Source organism: Cydia strobilella, chromosome 12, assembly GCF_947568885.1.
Source record: "Cydia strobilella chromosome 12, ilCydStro3.1, whole genome shotgun sequence".
Lineage (NCBI taxonomy): Eukaryota > Metazoa > Arthropoda > Insecta > Lepidoptera > Tortricidae > Cydia > Cydia strobilella.
In genome coordinates this window covers 13,381,353-13,400,755 of record NC_086052.1, presented here as the reverse complement: position 1 = coordinate 13,400,755, position 19,403 = coordinate 13,381,353, and the positions used below count along the sequence as shown (strand labels likewise).

At 39.0% G+C, this 19,403-nt stretch overlaps 2 protein-coding genes across 6 annotated transcripts in view; both read left to right on the top strand.

The window, feature by feature from the left end:
* Window positions 1–19,403, top strand: part of LOC134746188 (inositol hexakisphosphate kinase 1) — a 356,169-nt gene that overhangs the window by 47,039 nt on the left and 289,727 nt on the right. For 4 of the 5 annotated variants that reach the window (XR_010128220.1, XM_063680512.1, XM_063680513.1 and 1 more), the window contains 6 exons: window positions 3,316–3,480; window positions 8,180–8,306; window positions 11,402–11,525; window positions 11,824–11,900; window positions 13,212–13,387; window positions 19,186–19,388. Coding sequence is in view for 4 of the 5 variants with exons in the window: in XM_063680512.1 (XP_063536582.1) it covers window positions 3,349–3,480; window positions 8,180–8,306; window positions 11,402–11,525; window positions 11,824–11,900; window positions 13,212–13,387; window positions 19,186–19,388 (839 nt within the window). In the remaining variant the exon portion in view is untranslated. Of the gene's footprint in view, window positions 1–3,315; window positions 3,481–8,179; window positions 8,307–10,285; window positions 10,570–11,401; window positions 11,526–11,823; window positions 11,901–13,211; window positions 13,388–19,185; window positions 19,389–19,403 lie in introns of those variants that run through there. The other variant, XM_063680514.1, reaches the window with a different exon arrangement.
* LOC134746200 (essential MCU regulator, mitochondrial) overlaps window positions 1–19,403 on the top strand; it is a 158,494-nt gene that overhangs the window by 90,114 nt on the left and 48,977 nt on the right. The gene's annotated exons all lie outside the window — the stretch shown is intronic.

The window sequence follows — 19,403 nt, the reverse complement described above, 5'->3', positions numbered from 1 at the left end:
TACAATATTAGCGCTATTTGCTTTATTTTTAAACGTGTGACACATCCAATACCTAATTTACAACCGTTAGCGTGCAGAATGCTGTATAGTTCCAGTTACTAACTTTGCGTGTAATTTTTCATTTGTACCTATTGCATTTATCCGCATTCCAGTAACATCTGCTTAGTCTCCGGTCGTCCATCACGAATTTAAAGTACCTAACACATACCTATCCTTCTCCAAACCATTTTTTGAATACTGTGTACTAATATTGGGCTCTAGGCCACGTTTCGGATAATTAGTTTAACATTGATAGTTAGATTTATTTCCTTTGTCGTTTCCTCTTCCGGATAAAGTTTTTACGTGCCTCATTTAATTTACTTTGTGCTCATTGTCTTCGCCGTTGTCCTTTACGTTGCGATTTACGTGAACATTGTGGTTTGTGTATTCACAGGGCACATGTGCTGTGTATATAGTGTATCACTACGCAGTTGTGAAGTCAAATGATAAATTTAACTGTTTGGCGATGACGACTTGTAGCGCTCGACTTCTTTAAACCGGTTGTGCCCGGTTACCATTTGAGCACGACCTTATTATCTAACATCTGCAATCATTCTCTATTATCGTACTTTGGATTGGAGTGATTTCTCCGTGTACTCATTAGAGTCGAAGATTCATTGACATTGAGTTATATTATGTTATTCTTATCACAAGTTTCAAGGTACCCTCGACTTGAGGAGCCTGTTTGTGCTATCAAATATTTACATTCTTTGGTTTCTATATTTAATTAAGTATTCTGCAGAATTCGTTGTGTTTTTGAACAAAATTAGTATATGTAAGTAGTTGTTTATGTCTGAGCAAAATGTACTACTACATACAAACCAAATTATTTTGGGGTCTTTTCCTGGCATATTTTCGCGGCACTTTATTTTAGTCCAGCTCTGTTTTGACGTACAACTGTAGTGTATATCTGTGGATTCTGTGGTTCGCTAAAGACCGGCCGATGCTCGATTAAGGCGGGGCTTGCGCGTCACCCAGATTCCCCGCGATGCGCCGGCGACTGGGCCGACTGGGGCATCGCGTCTAATTTGGTGACGCCGCTCCGCGGTGGCCGCGCGACGCAATCGCCGACGCGCCGCGCCTCTACGTCACTATAGGCACTTCGATGAGAGAAAAATATTTCGCGCGATATTGGCAATGAACGTGAAACTCCATGTGTTTGTTGTCCTTTGTTCTCTTCTGAAATAGCAAGCGGAAGAATTGAGCGCGACGCTATCTTTTAAGCAAACAGTAAACAGTTGTACACATTGATGCATTACATTGTTTAAATAAACACAGCCATTCCTTTGGCATTAGGCATACGTTTTAATCGAATCGACACGTTCTCTTTTAAATTCGCATTTCTGTTTATCGTCTTAACTTACTAATTTTGTACAGTACTTATTGCTCATATTGCAATTTGCATAATATTGCAAGATTTAGTGCCAAGAATTATTGCATCTACCTACTTGTTAGAGTTGGACCTGACGATGCTGATGCTCTTAAATGCAAAGCTCATTCATCTTTTTATTTCCTTTTCATACTTAACATGCAAACGTGATCGCCTTAAGGTAAAACTGAAGCAAATCAAGAGGCGGGCTCAGTCGATTATCTCGAAGAGCGCGAGGGCATGGACCGGTCAAATGGGATCCACTCACGCGCATCAGTTCCTCGAACTCGCGTGCATTGTACCTTTACTGATTAAAACTAGAACAGGTCGAACACAGTACTGGTGAGACACTGACTTAAACCACTGTCTCTTTGTCCTTACTAGATACGAACTGACCACGCTCTTGAACCCGATTTATCTCGCACAAATTCCTACGACCGATAACTGAATTATCAAAAGTTTACCGGTCTTGAAAAGATCTTGGTCCGTCGACGAACCATGTGAAATATTTCTCTGTTCTTGCGTCACGCTATCACTGTAGATAGGCACGAGTAATTACAGTCGGTGTGAGGTCGGAGAGGTTTTGTCAATTAGTTTTTCTGCTAGCTGCTATCTTTCCATTTAATGTGACACTATGCTCTGCTATGATTATGTAGGTCAATCAAGTAATGTTTCTTCCACGACTCTGCTAGTCGTGATTGTGTTGTGATTGTTTAAAGTAAAGGATGTTATGTAATGGTACATAACTATTTTTTCCCTGCTAAACATTTGCTTTGCTAGTATACATCAGTTATGTCACCAGTTGCAAGTTATTGTTTACTGACTGCTGCTTGAATATGTATTATCACTTGCAGCCTAGGAGGATATAGCCAAACGGAGTAGGCATTAACAGGCGTTCCCCTCTGTCGAAAATAGTCGGCCAATGGTCATACACAATGTATGGACTGACGTTTATCTGACATCGCTATTTTGACGTTACGTATACATTTGACGTTCCCCTCCTCCGCAAAAATTGGCAGACTTTTTGTACAGCAAATTACAGACGTGGCGTCTCCGTTGGTATATCCTCTTAGCTTGCAGCCCAAATAGATTCAGATTATTTTACCTACTTAGTATGTCACCTGACTCATTGTTTTCCACAAAAGTTAAAGACCTTTTGTTGATTTGTTAATTATCATTTCAACTAAAAATAGTACAAAGGACTAGAACAAAACTGTCACTGCAATCTTGTTATCCAAACAAACCGAAAATTTACAATATATTTCTTACTATTCTCTGCTTATCTCCAGTTACGCAAAAATCCATTATAGCCACATAATAGATATCGCGTTTGCGACGATTGCATTACGCAATGAGAATAGATTCGTACATTAGTGACGTCGTTCCAGATCTCTTTGTAATGGACTTCTGAGATGGACGGGAAATTAGTCAGAACATGTTTTGGCACATGAATGCGGCTTAGTTTTTCAATCTTTATTTATGTTCCTTCTAATAGTCTATATCTATGCTGTATACTGAGATGGGATGTAGATACATGCACGTTAGCAGCTATATTCCAATTCCAGTTGAGATTACGATGTATGAATTTGAATGAAAAGGCCTAATATATGAATGTTTGTGATATGTACTACGAAAGTTACATAATTCAGTTAATTTCAGTTATCAGTTACACGGCAGGTATTTTCCACGTTTACCTTATCCGTAACATCATCGTATATATATTATGCATCAATTTTGTTTAATTGCTGAATTGATTCGGCGACAATAATCAATATTTCAATCTAATGTACCTATGCGATATTATGGTAACCCCAAAATAAACTTTATCCATACTTACGCGTGTTGTATTTCGGTTATCTATAGAGCACGCGGAGTGTACACATGAATTTACCATGTGCTTGTTACAGGTGGACAGCGGCGGCGGTGGCTCGGCCGAAGTGATGGTGTACTCTCTTGGCTGGGGGATGGGTGAGCCGGAGCGGCGCGGCGCGGAACGCAAGCGCTCGCAGCCCGCGGCGGCGCTGTCGCCCGACGACGGACACGAGGTGGACGTGTTGCCGCTCAACAATCAGGTAAACTTGAAATTTTATATTAAAGGAAAAATGGAAAGTTACACTTCCGGCAGGACTTGAACCCGCAACCTCCGCAATCCGTGCGTTGCTCTTAACCAATTAGGCTACGGAAGCCCACACCAGAACCTTGCAAATCTCAATCGCAGACATATCTGTGTTAAATCTATGTTAAAAAATGTCGTTGATTTCAAACAAAACTGAATAATAAATAGTACTGAATATCCAGAAATAGACGGACTTAGGTACTTATCATCAAAAACAATGCGGAGCTTACACAATCAAATCCAGTATGTTCCAGATTTGTACAAAAGGACAGGTAGGTAGTCGTGATTTTAATCGAACTGGATCGATACCCTCGGCGACTTCGACGAGCAACGGAGCAACCTATGTAAAGAGGACACAGCTAGCTCATTATGACATTAAATCAAAACAATTTACCTAAATATATGATAGATAGATAGATAGATAAAACGTTTATTTGGATGCTGCAAAACACACAATTTTAGTGTAAAGTATAAGTAGGTACATTGCAGTCAGAACAAAACTTAACTACTAAATTAAATTAACAAAAAAATTTTTACTTAAACACGAAATATTAGTTTTTAGTGGTTAGCTGCACGCTGTGTGCATTGCAGCAACAACAAAAGGGTTCCGACTCAGCTATACGCTCCACTCTATTGAGCGGAGCACTGATATTCTGCCGGAACCCAGATCACGTTACAGTTAGGTAAATATGACGGTGATAAGTATACGGTACTGTAAAAAGTGTGTAGTTGAGTGGTGTTAGAAAGTTCTGAAATAAAATACATAAATAAAACAGAAAATAAGCATAAACATAGAAATAAAAATAGTAGTGGCCATAAAATAAGAGTGAGAAAGCGCGAAAGGTTCGGTACAAGATCTCATAGCAATACCGATTAGATCCTGAAATCAGCAACCAAAAAGCCGTATGGTATCCCTGTTTTTTGTTTTTCAAGCAGTATCTTTTTAAACTGGTGTTTAAAAGTTTGCTTATTTTTGAGCCGTCTTACAGGTGGAGGGATATCATTCCAGCATTTGGTCGCGAGATACCGGAAACAACCGGTAAATGCAATCGTTCTATGAGGGTACATTTCTAAGAGACAACGCCGAGTTGACCTAGTGTCATGACGGTTGTGAAATTTTGAAATGTTAATCTTGGAAAAGAGATATTCCGGAAATTTATTGTTTAAGACGCCAAAGAGGAGACATGCAAGATGTAGGTGTCGCCGAGAAGACATATTCAGCATAGACGATTTGTTCAAATACGGGGTGATATGGCTTCTAGGGGGTATAGAGTAACAAAATCTATAACACGCATTTTGTACTCTTTGTATTAAGCGACGAGTTTTATGTTGCAGGCGTGGTCCATAAAGTATATCACCATAATTCAACTTTGAAAGAATCAGCGATTCACATAAAATCATATATGTAAATATTATTAATATAATTTAATTGAGTTACACGAACTGTACCTATTCAATAGATGATATTATTGTCCATGCATAGGGCTTGCGGGCTTGCTGTGCAATGCCCTGATTACGAGTTTCATAAAATATTTTTTGCAGTGCGGTGGTTGCCAATATGCATAAAGCAAACGTGACTTGCTACGTGCATTCCAGCCCTGTGCTCATAGAATCTGACCGCAATGGAGCTAATGTGTACCATTGTATATCGTGTTATATGATCGCTCACGGAACAAAAAAAAACCGAATCAGTGCAACGCAATTAGGTTTAGGTTTTAGGTTTAAGATCATTTATTCTCATAAGAATTGTACAATTCACTTGACGAGATAAATACAATTACTCTGGTCTTATACATTGTTTAAGCCCGTTGCGGTTGCCACGCGGGAAAAAAAACATTTGAGCGAAAAATACGAGTACCTGTATAGCCGAGCAAATACTATATACCCTGATATTGAGCTTTACGGGACATTAGGTTCATACGGTACTTTAAAATGATGATTGTTCATTCGCGATGGACGCAAAATAGGCGAACAGGGAAGGAGTCCTGTTCGCCTATTTTTCCAAGTGTGTTCGGTACAAATGGCCGGGCAGTGAAATAAGAGCTTCAATGAGAACCGACCGCGTTCCACCGGCCTTGATGTAAAGTGTGCGTTGCCAGTATCGGATTGGCGAATCATTTCGGTCAAACTCGTGCTCTATCAGAATCTAAGACTTTAGACAAACAAAGCAATAACTTCCTAAGTTAGTTGGTCTAATTTGCCCAAATCTTTGTGTTGCATTGCATAGCTTTCGTTAGTACGAGTAGGTACATCAAAGAATTGCAGGACCATATTTACACTGAAATGTCGAAGGGAGTTTCTGGCCCACTTAAACACACTATAAACGTGCAAAAAACTACAAAGACCTAAATCATACACCTGTCACTCTTAATATCCAATACACGTCATTCGTTGTTTAGCAGTTGTCAATCAGGACTCGAGTAGAAAATTGTTTCTTCGGTCCATTAAATAATTGAAGTGGATTAGAGACTAGCCAGCGGCTCGTGCCCTAGGATTAGGGTTACCAAACGTCTAGATTTTCCCCGACTGTTCAGGGATTTTGGTAATTTTTTAGGACTGCGGTCGGAATACTAAAAAAAAACGAAAAAGTCTGATTTATCAAAGAATGAATGAAATGCTGAAGTCACTAGAAATACTACACACTTAACTAAAAACACTGTGTAGATTGTGTTTAGCAGGTTTCGCGAAATTCTAGCGCCTTTCAGCGTGGGAAGAGCCATGGCATTTCAGAAAGTTTGTTATAAAAATAGAAAATTGGACAAAATTTTTCAAATGTGTACCCGTGGTAACCCTGCTTGAGACAGTTGAGACTGCGGTCAGCTGCGATGCAAGGGTCAACGCCACAGCCCCACGTTTTTTACTTATTGTGCCGCCGCTAGGTGTACCGTGTACTGTACGTATATCGCCATCGCGTGTTTGCTTTTATATTGCCTTTTGTGTGCTATATGCGACCTGTTTTGTGACAAAGACGGCATTTATAAAACGCTCACGATTAATACAGTCGGGTGGTCGAAGAAAACTGCCTTTGTTTGCTCACAATACCTAGTTATCGTGCGTGTTAGCTGTATAAGAAAAGGAAAAACGGCCGCTAACAGACGATTATACTAGTCTAGACCTGGACTGATATAGCAGACGTTATTAGTACGTAATCCTGTAGGCCAAGCACATGATTGGCGCGACAGTATCTCGCCGCGAGATAGACTACCCGTCTTTTACTAACTGTATGAATTAAAGAGGGACGGGTAGTCTATGTCGCGGCGAGATACTCTCGCGCCAATCATGTGCTAGCCCGGCTGACAACCTTATTTGCCGCTGCATCTCCTGCGTTGCCTGACCTAAAATGTAGAAAATAGTTATTATTACCTACCTACTCTTAAATACCAGATTCATTTTTATGACACTCAAAAACGATGCTCTTTCCGATGTTGCGTTACTTTAATGACGCAATCGCCACGTGCATTTGCAACCCGATTCTACAGATTCATTATACCTGAACGTAGCAATTTCTGAAGCAGGTCTTTTACCGTTTGACATCAAACATGTTTCGCTTTCCTACTAACCTTAGCAGTGGAAAGTTTACATTGAGATAACCTAATACTGATTCCGAGCTAGCTCGTAAAAGAGTGGACTGTTTTTAGCATATTGTTCTGTTATCAGATAGAGAATGTTTGGCAACATCTGAATGGCTCAAGGCTCGCGGATATCAGTCAATACGTATAAAATCTATTGTTTACGAATATTATCGGGTGACGTCATAAATGACGACGACTAAAATTTGGACTAAAGCAACAATATCATTGTTATTCTCATTCACAAGTGAATGAACCAATTGTTTGTAAGACCGATTTAGATAGTTGAATATACGTTCTAGCGATTAAATAAACACTTGGTAGTGTGAGCATATTTCAGCGCGTACTCGTATGATTCGCTGTCATGGAAAATACCGGCGTTGCACGTTATAATGAGAATTCTAATAATATTTGGCTGCGTGCCTTTGAGGTGTCTGTCGTCAGATGAGGGTGCGGGAAAATTTGATAAGGTTAAGTTACTCTCACTCAAAACAGTTAAAACTCAAATCAATTATCAAAATAAAAATATTTTACATTTCAACACATTATTTCTATTTAATAGGATCACACATAATTATTTTATAAATAAGAACATTACTTACACAAAATAGTCACATTTCACCATTTCACAGGTATAATTATATCAAGGTACATTATTATTTTGGGTCAAATTATTTAAGGTTAAGTTAATTAATAATTACTTTACAGACGATGGGCTATATTAATTTATGCCTTCCTACCTAACTCTAGACAACATGAGAACGCCAGGTCAGGATCAAACTATTTTTTTTATCAACTAATGGATTATAGAAAAGTTTAGTACCTAACCTTTTACGTGCTGCTGCGCCTTTTGGTACCTTTTGTTACAGTATCAACATAATCCATCATACATAGCGGATTAACTCGAATATGGGTATTCTATTATTAATTGTATTTTGTATCGGTCATGTTCTTATAGACGAACCGGCTGTGCTATTTTATCGATAAAGTAGGTATTAGCTGCAGTTATAAAGCTTACACTGTCTCGTGCATAGCATGCTAATTATCACGTTTTGATGTGTGTGTAACTGTGAGTTGTGTGCGCAGGTGGGCGGGCACACGCGGCTGCTTGTGCTCAACGACAGCACCGTCATCAAGCCCCTCAACATCCGCGAATTGCATTTCTACATGAACATTCCCGAGGACATCCAGAGATTCGTCCCCCGCTACAAAGGTGAGCATCCCCACGATTGACCCATAGATCTGTAATGCCCGGAACGCTTTTAAGATTAGCTGAATGCATTATTATCATTCATTGCATTTAACTTTTTTTTTATTAATATTAATCAAAACGTTTTGTCTATGCCTCGTTTTTGTTTATACTTCGAATTGTGTTGTTTGATGTTATTTCATTTTGGAGCACTAAGGAAGTTTATATTTTAAGAGTCGTTCGCAGCTTGACGAGTGCATGATCGAGTCGCGAGTCTACAAAATGAATCGGAATTTATATTTGAGACGCAATTGGTACATCGCTAATCTAAATGTTAGTACAAGTGATCGAATTCTTAGAATTATTTTATTGTCTATGACTGTCTCACGCGTCGTGTTTATGCTTTTGCTACAATCGAGTTGAATTTTAATTATTTACAACTGAAGGTGTTCCACTTATAACTATTCCCGATTATTATCTAATCTTCGCCATTCGATAGCATCGTACAGCTGTGAAATAAAGACCGACTACAATATTGTGATTTTTCTTTCCTTATTGCTCACCTGATCGTGACCATCATTATAAAATGAGTATGAGTGTGTAAGAAGTGCGTGTATGTTGATATAAGCAAACCCGCCACCGCATTATTTTTTCCTAACTACTACTACAATAGTACATTGCGCAACGTGGGGGGTAAGTGGAATATTCTACGAGTCTATATATTTACGACAGCCGCAGGCTGGAGTGAATTAAAGACTCGAGTAACAATATTCTTACCCCGGAGTTAACACATGTTTTTCATCACACTTGCGAAGAAAAAACTAAATTTTAAGCGAAACCATTCTTAAATACGGTGACTTCAAACATTCGTCCGCCATTTTGTTTTTTTAGCAGTTTAGGCATCGAAGGCACAGACCCATCGGCCTTCAGCCACAATTGAAAATTGTGTAATAATATTTGAAACATTTACAAAAATTAAATTAATCAAATTAAATATTTTGCAGTACATATGGTGCTACTTTCTCGCACTAGTGCGACAAATAGCACTTTTCGTGCATATGTCGAAAGTTTAAAGGGCCATATGTACGTGATATGTACTGTAAAACGTTGTACGATACACGTGCGAATAGGTAATTCGCAACTCGTGTCGATTTAAAACACTCCCTGCGGTCGTGTTTTAATTTATCGCCACTCGTTTCGAATTTCCTCTTTTCCGCACTTGTATCGTAAATAACTATTACAGTAAATATGGTGCTACTTTCTCGCACTAGTGCGTCAAATAGCACTTTTCGTGCATATGTCGAAAGTTTAAAGGGCCATATGTGCTGTAAAACGTTGTACGATACACGTGCGAATAGGTAATTCGCAACTCGTGTCGATTTAAAACACTCCCTGCGGTCGTGTTTTAATTTATCGCCACTCGATTCGAATTTCCTCTTTCCCGCACTTGTATCGTAAATAACTATTAAAGCATAATAAAAAAAACCTCAGTATTTTCAAATATATACCTACTTGGTTCGTATGAATTAGTGACATAATAAAAAAAAAGCTGTAACTCACGAGTGTTACAGCTTTTATTTTCAGAATCCATAACTCCCAGGGAACAATATAGACCTTTGTCCTTCAGTACACCTGCATGAAATAAGATCTTTTTCGAGCAAGCGTGATGAAAATATTTTAAAATTGAATTAATCAATTTTTATGCTTTCGCTATATAGTACCTATAATAAGTAATTTGATTTATTTTGATTAGAAACAAGTTAGGCACACGTCATGTTGATATGATTACTTTTAATGGGGTTTTATGTTATTTTATCGTAATGAGTTAGGTTAAATTTTATTCTAGATGTGTAATCATGTTTATTTAATAGTAGGTCGTTAATTATGAATCACTAATAACATAGTGGTTTTATTTATATATATGACTTATAAACTCGCTAAGGCTAGACAACACAAATGTCATATAAATAGCTACTTCGCAGTATATGGCGACTGACACGATATAACGCCGTTGACCGTTTATTGTAATACAAATTTGCATGTGTACGAAACGTCATACTTATAATAGATATTGACGACGCAGCGATTTAACGATTAATGCAATCTCGTATGGCTGGCTAAGTGAGCGCGGGCGGGCGGGTTTGCGCGAGAGAGCGGGAGCGTCAGCGGGACTGGGGTCAGGAACAAAATATTAGTTTCCTTGTTGTCGCAAGGGCTGCGGCGCAGCGGCGGGCGGCGCGGCTCCGGCGGCACTCCACACTACCGCCCCTAATAGCGCCCTATAGCGGTAAATTTACATTTTGGGTTTGTAAACCTTTACTTAAACTACACCCACACACACACCCGACACACCATCACAATATAATAGGTAAGTAAAGAACTGCAACGCGAAAAAACTTATACAATGTCTTGTTTCGTTAACTAAGCAAACCATACGTGTTGGTCCGAAAGTTGTTAGCTGCTCTAGCTCTACATACGATCAGGAGCAGTTAATAACTTTTGGACCAACCCTCGCAGACCTCGTCTGCACCAATAAACACACATTTTGGGTGTGGCGGTTGGTTACAAATTACAATCCATTTGACATGGCTTTTATTGGTTATAACGTTAAGCACTCCCGCGCCGATGCCATTAGATATTTGAGCCGGTTTTAAAAAATTGTGTCTATTCATTACTTATTATATTTGTGATGCTACATACACGATTATACACACATCTATATCAAACACCACTTTAATAAAAAACAACTACTCTAAACAAGCAAACCACAAAAGATATACAAACCCTTTTTAAAATGTAACCTTTGTACCTTCACTGTTTCATTAAAATGTTTGCTGTCAACTTGCACAGTAAGTTAATGTTGTCTTTCCAATATTGTTTAAAAGTAAGTAAATATAAAATGTTGCTACGATCCCAATACATCCGAGAGACGCCTTTTAAGCCAGGTCATCCTGGTAGATTTACAAGAATATAAAACACAAGGTTTCATATCCCTTTCCATTAGATCTGATCCTTGTTGAATTCATACACTTCTCGTTCCTGTCGATACAGTTATTGCTGTTCATAAATAGTCGAGTTAGCGTCTGTTTCCAATGCTGATGGCCAGCTGTTTGTTGCAGGGGTGATGCAGGCCTCCATAGCCGGAGGCTCGAAGCCGGAGAAGCGGTACTCGCCATGTTTCCGCGAGGAGAACGGCCGCAAGGCGTCGCTCGGCGGCAAGCGCAAGCGCGACGACGTGTTCAAGTGCGTATCCGCGCGACGGAGCCGCGACCCAATCCTTGACACTTGTCATGTGTCCTTTATCATATTTCAGAATTCTGGCGACCGTCGGCTGCCGTCGCCATTATTTCATATTACATATCCCACTAACGTCGGTCACTCCGCGCCCGTGACTGGTGACCCGCGTCGCTCGCTAGTGGTAATGATATTTGATTGAAATCAATTATAACAAATTACACCATCTAAGTGTTTCATTGTTTTAATATTTACGAATGCTGAGAATGTTGGTGGAAAGCTACAATGTGACCTTTTCCTTTTGCAGATTTAAAGTTCACCGAAATGGCAATGCTAGCGAAGTGCTTAAGAGCATAGCGCACATGGACAATTCTAATAAACAATGTAAGTATTCTCTTGGTATTTCATTGTTTGGTCGCCTTAAAGTAGACATATGATTTTAATTGAAGTAAACATATATTTTAAACAACGACGGTATTAAATCCTTTGCAATTATGGTTTTAGTAAGTAAATTAGTCTCGCAGTCTCTTTATTTTACATGAGAAGCGCTTTCGCTGGGAAATATTCCAAATCTGTCCTACTGTAGATATGTTAGGTATAAATAAATGAGCGATTCTTTCGTTTTAAATGCGAACAATGGGTAACATATCACGCGATCAGCGGTACCATGCGGCATTATCGATCACTTGTTTAAAATAACTGTGACGGTCAGCTGGATCAGCTGAGTTCAGTAATCTTTATTATGAAACATGGAATCGCGTAATCGGATGACGAAACACGATAAGACAGCTATTTTTATCTTCGCATGAAGGTGCTAACATGTGCTCTATGGTTATGTTAATAAAGAAGGAATCGAGGTGTTATGAGTGATTAGCGCGGTTTACAAATGCGTGTGGCGGCAGAAACTGGGTTACAGGTTACAGTTCTAATTTTGTTAATTGTTAGCGCATCGCGTTTATCCAATTCCTATATACATTTTTGGTATCGAAATATTTACGTTCGGTTGCTGTACGTATCTCTAATCCAAATCAGATGATCCCAGCTTAAAAAAATCAACGGACGGCAATATTGGCAAAATTTGTCTGCCTACTTGTCCGCTCAAGTCAAACGAATTTGGGTCCTAATGCGTTGCGTTAAAGTCGATTTAGATTAATACCTATCCTTACAGACTTAAGAGGATAGACAATAAATCTATAAAATACCGCAAGTCTGCACAATGGACATTTTTACTGACCTTGACTTGGGCCGCTTGGATACACGCCAGATGCACCAATATTAGGTACGAATGGCAGGAGTGCCCAATGTCCACCAACGGAGAGTTGTCTGCGACCACTTTTGTCAGTGTGTCAACACGATGTTTACCTACAATACAATAGTTACAACTAGTTCGAACAATTGTACACCGTTTGAGTTTAGCTTAACTATTTAGGGCTATACGTCTTTATCTGGTTAATCGAACACTTAAGGGATATCTGGCCGAAGTATCTGAGAATACAAAACGAGCTAAGGATTAATCCTAAATCCGGTCGGGCTCGATGTCTTAACCATACCATCGGAGGCAATGGTGGCCTGCGCTCACGAGACCACTTGGTCAACATTTTCGCGGCAGAGGCCAGTGGCATTTTGACCGCATTGCCGCCCTATTGTTCCGCCACTGGTCCTACTAAGTACTATTAACGAATGCCATTGTTGCAGATTTCCTGATGATGGAAAATATAACATCATCGTACCGGCGGCCGTGTATCCTGGACCTGAAGATGGGCACGCGGCAACACGGAGACGATGCCAGCGCAGAGAAGCGCTCCAAGCAGATCGCGAAGTGTGCAGCGTCCACCTCCGCTTCGCTCGGCGTCAGACTCTGTGGCATGCAGGTATGTACCAACCAATCCAACCATACTTAGGGTCGGTTGCACCAAACCGGCTGTCGCCGTTAAAGCGTTCGCTAAATTTTATTGTATGGGAACTATGGGAACTCTGATGCGTGACGTTGATTAGTCTATTAACTGTGGTTGGTGCAACTGGCCCTTAGGGTCTGTTGCACCAAACCGCCTGTCACGGTTAAATTTTATTGTAAGGGAAATTTCATAACTCACTGCATCAGCCCGTCGATCGCGGTTACTGACCCTTACCCGCGGCCATTTTGATAATGGGTACGTCCTTGCACCTTCACAACATGTCGACTCCATATACCAAGTCGCGCGACTGGAGAACATGATATCCATAAGGTTTACAAATAATTTAAACAAATGATAACGTTTTTAGTTTTTTGAAGTTTAATATGTAAAAGAAAGAAATTAGTTAGAGATTTTACAGCTCGTTATCCTTGTTACTCTTCGTGGAGCTTTTCGTATTTTATTAAAAGTTTCAAGTTTCAATTTGTGCGGTACCTTACGACAATCACCCGAGTTAATGAGCTCCGATCTCGCCCCGCGAAGTGATTTACTGAAACTTACGCATTTCGGGCCTGCGAGTTCAAGGTCGTGATTAGTTATTACTTATTAAGGCTTCTTAGGAGTAACGACCGATAATTGCTTGTTGCGTTTTCGTTAATGACACGCATTAGGCATTTTTAGAATAGATATTAGACAAGTGGACATATATTGTTATACAGGCTTGTCAGAGTCAGGGTGAAGGTAAAATAATTATCTGCTTAGAGTGCTTAGTCTAATACCTATTTAAATTCTTGGCGAAAGTAATGCACTTCATATCTAGCTCAGTTAACTGTAATGCATTGTAAATAAATAGATATTTTGGATATTTTTCTAGACCGTTCGATTCATCAGTTATCGCATTACTCATGCTCTTATTATAACTTATCTTATTCAGTATCAAATTAAATTAATGCCTATTGTGCGTTATCGTCCGTTGTTAGGTATCAATCCAATTTCAGCCAATTCGATATTTTTTATAGCTATTGAATAATAAAATAGTCATGGTTTGAAAGAAGGTCGAGTGTCAAAGTCAGAAATTTAATAATATGGCAACTATTCCACGTGTATGGCTTGAGCAGATACCTACGACTCTCTTACTGAAATGGAAATTTCCATCGATGTCGGGAGAGAGAAAACAGTTTATTTAATCAGTGGCATTAGGTTTAAAAAGCTTACGAACCTTGTGGTAATGTGTACTACCCACGAATTAATAAACTAGTGGATGTGAAATGACTCCTATTTAGTATGAAAACCAGCGTCGCTAAACTCACACATTCATAGCCACGTTAAAATATGTCACACACTTACAAAATTGCTCTGATTCGTAGCACCTTTCCATACCAAAAGGTTATTACCGGTGGACATTTCTCGAACGAATATCAACTGTAGGCTACATGAGTGACGGTTTAAAATATAATGTCAAAGCTATATGACATACGACTCTTTCATTATCTCATTCATCTCACAAAAGCTCGCTCAACGTTCACCTAATACAACTACTCAACACCAGATGGCGTTATTTTATATAATTTTAAAATCACTTATTACAGGCGAGAAAAGGGCTAAATAACCAGTATAAGTAAGGTCTAATTACGCATGGTTTGTTACGGATCTCACGGTCACGTTACACTGGTGCTTTCGAGATCTCTACACGCCTGCGAGTAGCTAACCGTTGGAACTTCTTTCCATTCGACGATATAGGGAGGGGACAGTGTAATCGGAGTGTTTTATCGATATTTGTGTGTTCAGTTAGGTATTGATATTTCATTACCGTATGTTTTAACACATTTAGATGATACTTTATTTATGATTATAATATAGGTAGTGATAATCGTGATTGTATGAAAAATAATATGTAGTACAGTACAACAAATATCTAACATATAAGTTAAATAAATAATTATTATAAACCCAAATTTAAAACTATCAACTAACCTAAGACCCGTTCCGTGGCATGCCTGGTCCAAAAGTCCCCATCACACTCGCAGCGTTGCCGCGCTGTATGGCAATGGAGACTTGTTGGACAAGCCAAGACCCAGATCGGGGATCGCTCCCCCTCTCTCTCAGCCGCCGACCCAGTTCTCTGAACAATATCTAACTAGAAATTTGTTTCTTATTAATTGACCAACTAGGTTGTTAATGTAAACATTAAATATATCTTAAAGTCAAACAGATAAAATCATAGTTCTTTAAAGGTCTATTAACTCGGTATTGCTGTTATTTTGTAATCACAAATCTGCAATTACTTACATAGGTAAGTATTCGTCTTTAACAATATATTTACTTGTAGCAGCATTTAAGGCCAATCTAGACGGGACAACCTGATTAAATTGTCAAATTAATCGTATGGTGTGAAAGCATACATGAAACTGGCTCATCGATCCCACTTGATTTGATTGTAAGATTGTGACCTATCAAATCAGGAAGGGGGGCGGCAAAATTCCAATATTTGACGCTAGTTTGCGTGGTACGGAACACTTTTTATTAATTTAGTGAGCCCGAATGTCACTAATAATTACTAAATTAGTAACTAAGTTGCGTGTGGACGCTAGATGAGATGTATGGCAATTTTATCCCCAGAAATCTTTCTCTAAGAAATGCTCCTAGCAAATGGTGCTATATTTTTGCGGAAACTAATTTTCTTGCCCAGTAGCATTGATCCATTTATTTTTAATATCGGCATCTTGTGGTAACCTACAATAATTAATGGTAAAGAAATAGAAAATATAAAACTTTTATTCATGGCACATTGCATGCATTGTACGCATAAGTGCATTAAGTACCTAGTCTAATTATATTAACGATGAAAATATGATGGGTGTAAAAAACAAAAACATATGTAAAGGAATACGAAGGTTTGAAAGGTTGCCATGAAATGACCCCAACTTAACTTAGTGCTTGATGACCAGAGCTGCCATATTTACTAAGACATTGATTATCCCAAATAATAATTAGAAACGTGTCTAAAATAATAATTTATTACCAAACCAAACATCAAACTTGAAATATCGTAACTTTAACTTTATCGATATAAATATCGACATTGCGCAGCATCTGAGTAGCGAAGTTATTTGACATTTAGGATAGCGAATATTCCAGATAAACGTAAAGAATAGTGACAAAGGATTGTGAACTCTAAGTTCTAACTAATAAAATATAGATTTACTTAACGAACATTCCTAAATAATGCAAAATAAACAGATTTTTCGTATTTATTGGATTATATTTAAATAAATAACCACCGGTGATAGGAAATACCTCCACGTGAAAGATTTTTTAAACCGCTGTGATTTCTGCAGCTTAATACTGCACAATACGGCATTTTAAATTTAATTATCAATTTTTGTTAGACGAGCGTACGTACTACGTGAATGTCATTCGAGCATGAAGTTTACACAACAACTGAGCATAGTCTGTGCATAAAGTGAGTCGGTCGCTACTAACTGTCGGATAGACGGGAACGCCCACTTGCCATCTCCATCCTACTCCGTGGTACTACCACAACTGCAAGTCATTGAGTGGTGTATCTACTATAAATCTATAGATACCTAGGAATTTTATCTGCAGTTTATTTTATTCAGGTTAATAATATTGAAACTATACTGTCAGTCTTAAAATGTTCACGATCTTAGAATTGAAAAGTTACTGTTTTGTAGGTATGGCACGGTTTACGATTGCATAAAAGTTAGCTCATAATTCTCATAAAATCCCCGCGACGACCGTGCAATGCACCAGACGTTTCTGAGCGACCTATACCTAAATTGGCTGTGTATTGTGATGGAATATTTTACTGCCAATGACAATATTATTTTCAAAGCAAACACTCGACGATAGTGAGTCAGACAGTTTTCCATTTCGTTCTATGATTTCATTTTATGGTTGTAAACTAGATTTAAAATTTTACATTACTGACACACGCGACCGAAACGAATGTAATTCATGTAATGTCACGTTTAAGGCAGCAGATATGGTTTTATCGATTGTTTTTATTTTAATTAGATCGCTTATTTATTGTGTTATCATATGCACAGTCGCCCATTGGTATTTGACATTTGAAATTAACAGTAGAATATCAATTAAATTTATTCATAAGCATGTATTATTACTTAAAATCTAGATAAACAACCGGAACCGCATAGCAATGTAATTATCAATTTTAATAACAAAACTTCCTTGAGACACAGACATATTAAACATATTATGACGCTCCTCGGTACGGAGTAAAACATGTCGAGCGTTGTCGACTTAAAATACGTGAGTGACCCGTTATTAATATGTTCAATGTAATTATTGCTTATCAGCAGGTGGATAAATAGGTCCTTTACTCATGATAATCATAAATACCTATAGTTAAACCACGGGTTATCAAGGGCTCGACCAAAAACTTTCTGTTATTGATTTGTTCTGGCGATTAAGTCCGTTGGGGGCCTTTAAAATGGTTACCATTGGTTATTGTTATTTGAAGACGACGGTTATCGCAAAGTTTTAAGTGGTCGGTTTAGCTGCAATAATTCATAGCGCTGCCCATAATCTATACGACCATTTCAAGCTATGTTTAAAGTTGCTTTTTAATAGCTATAAAAAACTGGACTAGTGCGAGTCGGACTAGCCCACCGAGGGTTCCGTACTTTTTAGTATTTGTTGTTATAGCGGCAACGGAAATACATCATCTGTGAAAATTTAACTGTCTAGCTATCACGGTTCATGAGATACAGCCTGGTGACAGCGAGACAGACGGACAGCGGAGTCTTAGTAATAGGGTCCCATTTTTACCCTTTGGGTACGAAACCCTAAAAAATTATAGATACTCTAAGAACAAATTAAATTATTTTCTATGAAAATATTTTAATTTGTGGATTTTCAAGTAGACACACTACTATTTAAACTATAAACTGAAATAAATATCATATACGAAGGAAAAAATGACCAAAGCCTCTAGTGTCCAGAGCTGGAAACGAACCAGCGTACCCCGTTTACCGGACAGGTGCCTGAACCGCTCGGCTATCCGGCCACGGTGGCATGGGTCGAAATTTCCAAGTATATGACAATTCCCGAAGGCTTGTGGCGCCCCCTGGCCATCTCTAAGGTAGAACAGTATGGTTCGACCTTCTAACTGAATCAACTCAGGTGATTACGGGCTAGCGAAGAGAGATGGCGCTGCCATTAATACTCTAAGAACAAATTAAATTATTTTCTATGAAAATATTTTAATTTGTGGTTTTTCAAGTAGACACACTACTATTTAAACTGTAAACTGAAATAAATATCATATACAAAGGAAAAAATGACCAAAGCCTCTAGTGTCCAGACCTGGAAACGAACCAGCGTACCCCGTTTACCGGACAGGTGCCTGAACCGCTCGGCTATCCGGCCACGGTGGCATTCCAGCTCTGGACACTAGAGGCTTTGGTCATTTTTTCCTTCGTATATGATATTTATTTCAAAATTATAGATGTCGGTACTCCGACTATGACACTATGCCATCTTGAATAACACGTCGTGTGTTAGTCGGGTACGCCACGTTAATTTCATGAGTATTTTACAGGTCTACGACATAAATAAATTCAAAAACATTAATTGGAACAATAAGGATCGGTAGGTAGGTCCGAACCGTCTGTCACTCTGTCACCGATAAATCGTTTGCCAAGTTTTATTGTATTATTAGTTACATATTCAGTGCCGAATGCCGATGACTCCAAAACAATTTGATATTCTACAAATGTGTTATATTGTTGTAGGTGTACGGCGAAACCGGTGCGTGTGTACGCCGCGACAAGTACTGGGGGCGCGCGCTAACGGAGACCGGTCTGCGCGAGGCGCTGCGGCACTTCTTCGCCGCGGGCGCCGCGCCGCGCGCGCAGGTCGTGCGTCGCGCGCTGCGTCGCCTCGACGCGCTCCGCCGCGCCATCGCCAAGCAGACCAGCTATCGCTTCTACTCGTGGTGAGTGTTCTTGCC